The sequence below is a fragment of the Engraulis encrasicolus genome, chromosome 3 (genome assembly GCF_034702125.1).
Source record: "Engraulis encrasicolus isolate BLACKSEA-1 chromosome 3, IST_EnEncr_1.0, whole genome shotgun sequence".
Classification (NCBI taxonomy): domain Eukaryota; kingdom Metazoa; phylum Chordata; class Actinopteri; order Clupeiformes; family Engraulidae; genus Engraulis; species Engraulis encrasicolus.
The window spans coordinates 8,827,024-8,838,847 of record NC_085859.1 but is presented as its reverse complement, the minus strand read 5'-3'; the positions used below and the strand labels follow the sequence as shown (position 1 = coordinate 8,838,847).

General features: G+C 45.1%; 1 protein-coding gene across 1 annotated transcript in view; it reads right to left on the bottom strand.

Moving 5' to 3' along the window:
• Nucleotides 1–6,220, bottom strand: part of LOC134445199 (LIM/homeobox protein Lhx2-like) — a 12,980-nt gene extending 6,760 nt beyond the window's left edge. Inside the window, exons 1-3 of the mRNA XM_063194281.1 lie at nt 6,086–6,220; nt 4,545–4,747; nt 3,027–3,413 (exon numbers count right to left, since the gene is read on the bottom strand). Coding sequence (XP_063050351.1) covers nt 3,027–3,413; nt 4,545–4,747; nt 6,086–6,205 — 710 coding nt within the window. The 5' untranslated portion in view covers nt 6,206–6,220. The remainder of the gene's footprint in view (nt 1–3,026; nt 3,414–4,544; nt 4,748–6,085) is intronic.
• Between the last annotated feature and the right edge of the window lie 5,604 nt (nt 6,221–11,824).

Genomic DNA, 11,824 nt, shown 5'->3' with positions numbered 1-11,824 from the left:
AGTAACACCCAGGCGGCATCACATTAATAGTAATGCTATTTTAAGCGCAGTATACTGTATATTTCCTATTAGTGATATTCCAACATCACAAAAAGATTTTACTCTAGGCTAAGAGAAGTTCTTTGTCATGTTTTTGATGTAAAATGTTAGTGGTACCTAAAACCCCAAAGAGAATGCACTAATGTGGATTATCAGGCTAATCAGGGACTGTATTGATATAAAAGGATGCCAGGGCCACATCAAGTGCATTACAGTAAATATTTCCATACCAAAGGAATCCTAACCATGCAACCAAGAGATGAGAAGTAGATTTGGAGCAACAGTATTGTTTTTTTTATTGTCTGTTAGAGCTCATTGTGGACACACAGGTCGAAAGCGACCCGAACACAAGGAAAGATAGCAGGAATTCAACCCAATATGAGGGTTACCAAAGACATTTGGGCTTGGACCATTATACGGAGTCCTTCCAGATTCAGATCAGGTGGATATAATGCTTTTCATTCATCAGGTGGTCAACTCACAAACTTTGTGATTGTAATCCTCAATGGTGGTCATGTGTCATTCTAAATTTCCATATTAGGCTTAGTACCACACTGGGAAATCATGGTATGATGTTACCTTCTTTCCACTGTGAAAAATCACAATAGGCTACGAGACAAGAACACGCACTCATTTTCACATTAGTTTGCCCATGCGCGTCTCTCTCAAGCCATGCTGCGCTTTTTGTTGTTCAGAGTCACACCTGCCGGGGGCGCCCGTGACCCTAAACAAGCTTATTTTGACAAAAAAAACTATTATGTTTCTTCAGCTCTTGCGCTGTCGGCTGTTATGTCCCTTCATTCAGTCCTTTACAAAATCTTCATAGCCTATTACTAAACCACCCAGTCGACTAGTATAGTAGGCTATTGGCCTCTTCTGTTTAGCTATCTTAAAAAGGGATATTGGAACCAGACGATAAAGCATCATCTTGTTTGTAAGAAAATTCGTTTGGGAAAAAAGTTATTTTATAATTAAACCATATCGGTCTAAAAATATAATGATGCCTGTACCACTAAAATGTGTTGTCACCGTTTCTAGCCTTTCAAAGCGAGCACGTATTTGCAATAATTACTGACATAATCTCACAAGGGAATTACATGAAAGAGGCTGAGTATAATCTGACAAGACAACGCATCGTTTAATCAGCGTTTCTCTTGGTGGGAGACATTTTTTATTCCCAGTAAAAGAGTGAATATATTGTAATCCCCATTGCTGTGAGGGTTTAAGAAAACATATACTGTATTACTGTAAATTCAACAGCACTGTTAATGCAAACGCACTTCGAAAGTACCAAAAAACCGTAGCATCCCACCTCTCACAGAAAGCGTACAAGGCAAACCAAAGTATTTTAGTTTAACATTTAAACTAAGCAGACAAAGCAAATGGCAATACTGACAATAATGCGGAAATACACGAGCACACAATTTAAAATAATAATATCAGCCTATATTTTGACAGTCCTATTTTGTTAACCTTTTACAAAACTTTTCCATGGGTGAATTAAGCGCATTGCAAATGACAAACGTGAACAAAATAGTGCCTTTGAGAACAATGACACACTCGTTCGCTAAATCTCTCTCTCTCTCTCTCTCTCTCTCTCTCTCTCTCTCTCTCTCTCTCTCTCTCTCTCTCTCTCTCTCTCTCTCCATAATCTTGTGGAGGTCTTGGCCGGCATCTAAGCTATTTTCCACTTGTCAGGCTCCGTAAGCACCCAGCCTTGTCTGAACTGAACCTCCGTGGTGGCGGGGGCCTAATGTCCGGCCCAGGGCTCCGCGCTGCGGGGTGAGGGGTGGAGAGAGGCAGGCAGCCTACAGGCCTCTCCGCGGCAGGGAATGAAGGCCTACCCCTCCTCCTCGTCCCACTGGAGCCCCGCCACTCCAGTGGATACCGCGGCCGGCCCTTTCAGCTTTACCACCGCCTGCCCTGGCCTCTTTTCTTTTCAATTCAAACCAGACAAAACTCCACACTACTGTGGATTCGGTGACACGGTGCTAGCTGAACAATTGAGAGTGGGCAGGAGCAGTGGAAGTTGCGCCAGTGATACAACAGAACATACGCATCTTCTTGACTCGATATGCAGCCCAGACACAACGGTACTTTGACATCATAGCAGACAAACTTTTACGCAAGACGATGACTGCCAATTCTATTCGCCAAATTAAAAAAAAAACATTTTGGTGTTTTTGTATAGGCTACTCCTAACGTTGACTGCTATGGACATATATGCACTGTTACATTAGTGCACATCAAAGCAGATAGGCCTATTTCAAATAAGTTGTGTGTGCTAATACAGAAAAGACAAATCCACAAAAGTCCACGTTATCGACAACATCGTCTTTATGAAATACAACAATTATCATCAAAACGTCCAAAGAACATGAACGCACTAATCGCACCAAGCAACGCTTCATGTTAAGTGGAAGTGGGTATTTAATTGAAGCCAACGCGTGCATCCCCATTATGGTCCTAAGTGGTATGGTTTACCCATGGAGCTCTCCTCGTAGGTGGGAGTCTATTGCTATCACATGCCGCCATCCAGCCCATTTTACGCACGGTTTCGTGGATATGGCAACGCTTAAAACCCCAAATGTATGCATGTAGGCCTATTGCTGATAACTGTTTCATGAGTAACATGGAACTAACTCTCTCTCTCTCTCTCTCTCTCTCTCTCTCTCTCTCTCTCTCTCTCTCTCTCTCTCTCTGTGTGTGTGTGTGTGTGTGTGTGTGTGTGTGTGTGTGTGTGTGTGTGTGTGTGTGTGTGTGTGTGTGTGTGTGTGTTCTGCGATAAATTATTTTGTAAAACTTCTTCAGAGTAGACCTCATGCATACGAAGTAAAAAAAAAAAAACCCGCACAAGCACACAAACACATAGTATCGTGTCGGAGAAAAAGCAAGGGGAAAAGTGTGTACATTAAATCACATGTATCTTGTGAACGGTGTGTTTTACATTTGATCCTTTATCAGCATCATCGTTTAAAACTGCCCACCTACCTGCGTTATAGGCCGCGAGGTCGTTGCCTGGTCCGGGACTTTTCCGCTTCCTCGGGCGTCCCTTCTGCACGGTGCTGACCCCGTTGTAGTAGGCCAGGCCCAGCGGCGCGGCCGCACCAAGCCCCTTGGCAGCCATGGCCACCACGTCAGCGTGGTTGAAATGCGCCGACCCAAAGTCCCCTGCATGGACCAGACCCTCGAAGTGGAGGCGGCAGTAGACCAGAGTGTCCTTCATGCCGAAGTGGTCGCCGGTCGTCAGCATTTTGTTGCAGCTGGTGCACGTGAAGCAGTTCAGGTGGTAGACCAGGTCGCGTGCCCTCATCACCATCTCCGACGCTGAAATGCCCAGGTGACAGCGCGCGCACCTCTGCACCGAAAACCTCCTTCAGGGAAAAATAATATAGTCCATCTTCAATTGGTTATCTCAAATCACTGGGTAGGTAATTCATTTTGAACAACGTTGTTTTCAGGAATTGGTTTCAGATTCTTTTTATACAGTGGAATAAAAGCCTGGGTTTGCCCTTTGGGTCTTTGAAAAATAAACAATGACAGCCATGAATTATAATATATCACAATATATCACAAAGCTAATAACTGGTGATGACACTCGGGCAGCAGCATCCTAATAGTGGATTTCATGTTTACGGTGCAATTAGGCCTACACAAAGAGTAGAGTATGCTTAATAGATAACACAACACAACAGACACGAGGCCGCTTTGGTTTAATTGAAGTAATTATGGTTAAAATTAGCCGCCTAATTGATTATGGCCACTCGTCTCCCCATTAATTAGCCTACGCCAATACTTAAATACTTGGGCCTACAACTGCTCGTATAATTTGACGGAGCGGGTTATCAAAAGGCTCCCTCTCCAAAAAGAAGCCAGCACCGTCATTATTCAATTAGCATAATATGGACCTCAGACCCCAAATTACAACAGCGAGTTGGGATCACAAATAAACACTCCACTCCATCTACATTCAAGCCCATTAGCAGTTAAAGCAGTCGGTGTGTTATTGGAACGCGGGCACACACTGCCATGAGCACCAGTGCTAGACAAGCACACTAGGCCTAGCCTACAGTTTGGACTCCAGATATTCACACCGTTTTACTTCCCTCCACCCAGTTCTTCTTCATCAAAAAAATCTCAATAACAGTGCTTATATGTCCATAGCAGTCCTTCATACACATCTGGTGATCTGGAGTTTCATGGCATGTCAGGAAACATCCCTGAAGCATCACTTATTTCACATTTTTATTTAGGTATGTTTATGTTGTGGGGCAACGGTGGCCTAGGTTAGGGAGGTGGACTTTAGTTGCAGATTCAACTCCCACCAAAAACCTCTCCCTACACCTCTATCAATGGCTGAAGTGTCCTTGAGCAAGGCACATAACCCCACATTGCTACAGGGACTATAACCAATACCCTGTACCTAAATAGCTGTGCGTCGCTTTTGGATGAAAAAGCGTCAGCTAAGTGTAATGTAATGTAGAAATGTTAATAGGCCTGTTTACCTATAGTAGTCTTCTTTACAGTAGATGCTGCCGTCCTTGCTGAAGCAGGTCAGCTCCGACTCCAGATTGAGTTTGCACTCGCAGCACTTGAGGCACCGCATGTGCCACTGCTTGTCCACGGCCAGCAGGTAGTAGCGGTCCGAGATTCGGCCTCCGCAGCCGGCGCACAGGGCCAGTCTGTCCCCGCTCATGGACGCCAGGCTCTGGAGAGGGGCATACACCACACACGGGGACGGGGTCATCCACACGGAACAGCCCGAGGAAGGGGAGCGTGCGGCCGAAAGGAGAGGCATATTTCGGCATAGCCCTCCGCAAGAACTTATGCTACTTGACAGTTGGCCTAATGCTGGTAAGATCAGGCTGGACTTGCTAGCTAGTACAAGGTCTGACAGCGTTCGGAGTGTGTGTGTGTGTGCGTGTGTGTGTGTGTGTGTGTGTGTGTGTGTGTGTGTGTGTGTGTGTGTGTGTGTGTGTGTGTGTGTGTGTGTGTGTGTGTGTGTGTGTGTGTGTGTGTGCGTGTGTGTGTGTGTGTTGGGGTGAATTAGACAGGCAGCCATACAAACAGATGGGAGGAGCATCATTTCAGCACAAAAAAAGCAGTTCCATAATCATGTACAATTCATGAAACGTCTTTCAGTGTTGTGCGTAATCAGGTGAACTAATGTAGCCTAAGCAGCTCCAACAGAGCAGGTTATCATAACGGCAATTTACGTTTACAATTTAGGCCTACAATTATTGTTTTTTATTTGTCTACGACTATTCACGCACAATAGCACAATTTTAGCAATACGTTGCAATGTTTAAACAGCACGTGGATGGCTTAATTACATGGTTCTAACTTCTGCATAATTAATTAATAATGCATAAGCAAGGGCAGTGGTCTTTAAACACAGTGCATTTGAAAGTGTTTACAGCTAACCCTAATTCGTGTTTGGCCCAAGTCTAGTCTTAACACGGCAACATTTACAGCACAGATTTGTTTCAAATACTTGTATTTCATGACGTGATGAAATTGCTTTTCATTGCAACAAAGAACAATACAAAAACAGCCCGCTTATAGCAATTTGTAACTTGTTTTTTTTTTCTCCGCACGTTTCCTGCACACTTAAATTCATTCCAACGAAACATTGCATATTGAAGTGCGTTGCAGTGTAGTCCAGATGAACTTTGGCTGCGAGGCCTGAAAGGTTCATTTCATTTTGCAAATCTCAGCAAAAAAAGGTCTCTATATATGTTATAGCTAAATGTTAAAAAATAAATTGGAATAACTTTGAAGTGAACGAAAAAACACTCCAGTTAAAAGAAATAAACTGTCAGTATTGAATTTTATATAGCCCAATTTCATCTGAGCTTAGTTTTGTGCATTCACTTCCAGAGTAAGGTTATTATATTTTATTTTTGGGGAGACATTCTGGATGATTACAAATGAAAGTAGTAACCGTTTGTCTGTGATTCACATAAATCATCATTTTTTATTTTTATTCCAAATGGGGAGTCTCCTGTCGAGGGCTGGTATAGCGCCTGGAGGGTTTTTTTCTTACCGTCTCCGTCTCTCCCATGTCTATGGCCGAGCTGATAGCCGTGGAGTCCGCTTTCCCTCGCCGCTCCATCTCCTCCATCACCCCCTGCATCTCTCCTCCCGGGAGACCGTGGAAAAGCATCGTTGCCGCCGACGAGAGCAAATTACACGTGCTTCCCTCTGATCGACAAGCCAAGATTTCGGTAAGGCGCAGTCCCAGCCCCATGAATGGGGAGTGTGGAATACCTCTCTACGGCGAAAACAAACGGACGAACGGAGAGGGATGTGGAGGCGTAGTAGCCTTCTGGCCAAGTCTTCTACTTATTTGTTTCCTTTTTAAAATATCTTCGGAATCCACAGTATGAACACCACAGCGCATCTGAGCAGGAACAAAACGCCTACAAACGGATTTGAGATTTCACAGCATGTTTACAGCGATCCAGTGAAGTGGAGGGCTATAATCCAACCCCTTCCCTTTCCTCGAGTGCGTGTTCGCGTTGGGCGTTTGGGGCAATCATTCGTCTGCCAGTCAGTAAATATAGCGAAGTTCACAAAAGCTGCTATTCATTCCACCTGAAAGTTTCTGAACATAATGTCTGGTTCTGCAATGGCAGTCAGGCAGAGGGGCAGAGTCAGTCCAGAGCGCATGGCATTCAATAATAATCCAGCACGTGTTTCAGACAGCGCAAGCAGAATCATAACAGGACAGCTTCACATGTCAAACAGGCGCGCAACTTCATGCTCCTGTCATGTCCCCTGCATCTCGGTGGAACCGGAAGAAAATCAAAGTTGTGGTCGCGAGGATGCCCTGGCAACTGCTACACACGCGCGCGCGCTCTGGGTGCGAAGGTGTAGCCACTGGTGGAATGCCACGAAGTGCATCTATCTACTAGGTTTTTATTTCTCTGCATTCATCATCACTCAGAAGTGCTGTTGCCATGTAAGACACTCGCGTCCTTCTTTTGTTAATTCTGTTACGCACGGATGGTTGAGAGAGAGAGAGAGAGAGAGAGAGAGAGAGAGAGAGAGAGAGAGAGAGAGAGAGAGAGAGAGAGAGAGAGAGAGAGAGAGAGAGAGAGAGAGAGAGAGAGAGAGAGAGAGAGATGTTGCTTTCTATTGAGTTTGTGTAATTCCAGTCAGTGTGAGGGGAGGCAGCTCTCTCCTCTCCTCTCGGCGAACGTTTCCCTGCTCTGGCGTCTTCGATCCTTCTCACCCACTCCTCCACGCGGCACCCGCGCCTTTTCTACAGGGACCCTTACGTCACGTCCCGGGGCTGGTGTTCATTGGCCATGTGAAGTTGTCGAACTCTTCATATCTGTCTAGTGGTGTTGGTTGTTGTGAGGAGAGGACCCAGCTGGCCTATTCGGCAGCGGCCAGGACCGGCCGAGTGGAGCTTGGTGAGGCGGTTATAGCACACCAAGCATGGGGAGAGAACAACACGAAGGAAGCCTATACTGGGTGCAAAGCAAATAGGCCTAAAGCAGTGAACACATGTGCTGTGATACTTGTGGTCCTTGGAAGACCACATAAAGCGGGTATGTATCACAGAGTATGTCTGTAAGACGTGTAATTTCTGATGAGTGTCTGTGGTTAATTTCTCTAGTGTAGTGTCGTCCAGGGAAATTAGTCTACAAATGATATGAATATGGCACAGAACATATTAAAACGCCCTGCTCCCCCGAAAGCACCATGAAAGTGACATCTCGTGATGTTTCCAGGGTCGGTTTAGACAGCCTCAATAGAACCATCTGCTAGCTTCTCGCCAAGTTGCTTCGCAACACAACAGGGCCAGCTTTAGATTTCTCTCTCTCTCTCTCTCTCTCTCTCTCTCTCTCTCTCTCTCTCTCTCTCTCTCTCTCTCTCTCTCTCTCACTCACACACACACACACACACACACACACACACACACACACACACACACACACACACACACACACACACACACACACACACACACACACACACGCACACACACAGGGCTGAGCGCCAAGTGACTCCGGGTGCATTTTCAAAGTCAGGTAATCAGCAATATGGTGCACATCAACATCAATGTCCCATTGCAATATGGCATGCATCAACAGCAATTTCTCATTACTAATTGAGCAAGATAATATCGTTGCTGTCCCCATCTAATTGTGCAGCAACATGCCCACTCCGTTGTGTTGTATTGCAGCTTTGTCTTATATTACCGTAAGATATTGTTTTATCCATTGGCTACTGTCAACACCGTATTGGTTGTAATTGTGGCGCCTACTTTCTAATATATATTTTTAATATATTAGAAAATGTAATTATTTATCACATGTGGACACTGAGGTGTGTGTGTGTGTGTGTGTGTGTGTGTGTGTGTGTGTGTGGGGGGGGGGGGGGGTGACATACCTCTCTGGACCTGTACCCACGTGGACACGAGGCCATAATTTAAACTGTTTCTCATTAAAATAAATGTATAGAAATCACACAGAGGTGCATCAGCGGCGCTGCCATCAACTGTGCCGTTTCTGTTGAATATTTTATTGGTAAAATAACATTTACATACACCCTTTAAAGCACCAGGTATAACACTGCCAAATAATTGCCCTATAATAAACGAATTCTCATTCTCACTTGGGCCGCGTGCAATATGCGACATCCGTCTTCTTCTGGCGAGAAGCGGCACGTGCCCTATCCGTCTGTGTCACCCGTTTCCCTGCAATTATTGCCTTTATGCAAATGACCCCGTCAGCTCGCCAGCCACCGGACAGGACAGCGCGTGGCGTGGAAGTGTCGGTGGCGACCAAGAGCTCGAGGGGATGGACGCGTGGAGGGCGAGACAACCTCCCGATTTTGTGCATGACGTGTTCATCAAGTCACTGCAGATCACATCAGACCGCGCGCTGTAAAACACACCATGCCGCGGACATCAGCCAGCGCTATCTGCCTAATTACACTGTCCCCAAACGACGCACGCACACACGCACACACACACACACACACACACACACACACACACACACACACACACACACACACACACACACACACACACACACACACACACACACACACACCTTGCACTCGACTCAGTAAGTGTTTTCTCTGTGTGTCCAAAGGCGTTGTGATTGAGCCGGGCTCCGCTTGTACAGAAGCCTAGCTAATGACAAGTCTGATCCTAATTGGCGGAGAGCATTCATTTGGCGAGGGTGTGCAGGCAGAGCTAGCATGCAGGCTATATGAGCCCGTCATTAGGCTTATCAACCTAAATAGTGCAGCTCTCACTGCTGTCCAGGTGACTATTGCCGCAGTCAATTTGGGTTTAGAAAAAAAAGAAGAAGACTGTGACCCCATGTGGCACTTTTAGCAGAAAATAAATAATTGAATGGGCACACATATTCTACTTCCATGATACACTACGATATGATCTGTTATTAGCAGAGGAGTTTGTGAGTCGTTTGTGTTGTCCTTTGGTATGAATGAAAATTGAGCATCTTAGTGGACAATTTGCAGATGCTGGGAGCAGGGCGTCGCTGCCACATCATAGCCAGCAGTGTGTGTGTGTGTGTGTGTGTGTGTGTGTGTGTGTGTGTGTGTGTGTGTGTGTGTGTGTGTGTGTGTGTGTGTGTGTGTGTGTTTTTTTTAAAAAGAATGTTCTCCACAATTGTGTGCACGTGTAATACAAAAGCAGAATTATAATTTCGTGCACTGATAATTAGCCCAAAACGTCACATTTCCAAGACGAGAAGTTTGCGTTACGGAGATGTTTGACAGGTTAACGTCAGGATAAAGGGTGATTGGCTGGCGTCATTAGGCCTACTCTATAGTCTTCCTCACTTGATTTCAAGTGAGCAGTGAAGTCACGAGAGGGACTGTTATGCTGTACTGGCCCCATGACGCTGAACCCGTTAAATTCACAATAATCTGCTATAAAATCACAATAATCTGCTATAAAATTGTGCACTCAAACGATTATAATCATTATCATTATTATTATAATCACATAACGATGTTATTATTATTATTATTATTATTATTATTATTATTATTATTAGTAGTAGTAGTAGTAGTAGTAGTAGTAGTATTATTATTATTATTATTATTATTATAACATTATCAGACACAAGAGGCATCACTTGCCAATTCCTAAAACCTTAGGCACAATTTGGGTCTTGTAGTTTTTATTGAAGTTTAATAGGCCAAATATGAATGGGCACGCGTTAAGCTCCCAAACCCAGAGTCTAATGAGGGCCAGAGTAATGCTCTTAATTGAATACATGCATATTTATAACCTCTCCTCTCTGCAGAATAAGGCGCCCTTATACATTAAAGATTGCGCTGAGTGCATGTCTGCGGGGCGGCGATGGAGCACGCGATTGGCTTCCTCCACTAAATTGCGCACAAAGATTACAAGACGTTTCAGGCCAATGTCCCATTTTAAGGCTTGGTTAGTATTTGCAGTCCAAAATCTACAATCTCTGTCGTTTTGGCTTTATTTGAGCTGACTCCATCTTCCTCTTCACCTCGAATTGGGTTCGTTGTCAGAAATACTCACAGTTTATGTTAAGTCTGAATTGACAAAGCTTGACTAACATCATTTGTCAAGCTTTGTTTGATAGTCACGCATTTCTCTGATCCCCTTAACCGACGCAGTGCTCCTGATGGGATTTCCCGTTCAGTGGGGCATAGTCTGTTGAAGCGCAGATAAAATGGTTAACGTGTGTGTGTGTGTGTGTGTGTGTGTGTGTGTGTGTCTTCATCTCCCCCCGTACAAGTCTTGATCAGATCTCCACCATCGCGCTGAGAGTCTGGGGTGCGCGCTCAGGGACCTCTGATTGCGCGTGATTTCAATCAAGCCCTCTGCACTGCCGCGTCTCATCTCTCCTGGCAGCTTCGCATATGAAATTTGACGATGATGAATCCATCAGAAATCTCCCAAGATTAACGCCCGCAGAATCGTGGACAAGTAGGCATTGGGATGATGCAGGTGAAATCTGAGCCAACACAGACCCTGAATGAGTGTTATGCTATAGGCTATTAGAACCATAGACCAACATACCCTAGTTTAAAACTGTTGTGGGCTTAAATAACTCCCCCACCACCACCCCAAGTTCTTTCAGTTGATTTCCAAACTAACCTACTCCACAAAAGCTACAACGGGTTCCCTAATACGTGTCAGACATGTCCGCATTTCAAAGCGCATTGTCATCAGCACCAAGTCGGAGTGACACAGTACTGCATCAGCTAATGAAATGTATGACAGAGCTGGGGTTGAACATCTGCGGCGTGTTAAGGGTTAATGTCCTCGGAAGGTGAGGCGTTGCTCTGAAGTTGAAACCTGACGGCTTTCTGTGGCAGCCGAACCTGCCCGCGCTAATGGGTTCAAGGCACGACCTTTGGCTTCCAACGGAATCCTGTCGGAATCAAACTTTTCCGATTAGGTGTCAGACCGGAAACGTGGAACAACTTCAACAGCACCTCTCCTTTTAACCGCCTGTGTAAAGCACTTGGAGAAACATATACTGATAGGGAGACGAGGGCTGATCTGCTTTAAGAAGCGGAAAACAAATTATGACTTTGTAACCACACAGAAAAGTCACAACGTGCTGCAGTGTGTTGTTTAAATTCATTTTGACTTAGAGTAGGCTATAACGACTGCACAGGAGAACATATTCCAGAAGCATAGGCTACAGAGCCGTTGGAATAATCGCTAAAGCAGTAAAAAACACACTAGTCCCCATATGCCGTTCATATCTCATTAGCAGTAACGAGCACGTGAGGGCACGGGCGC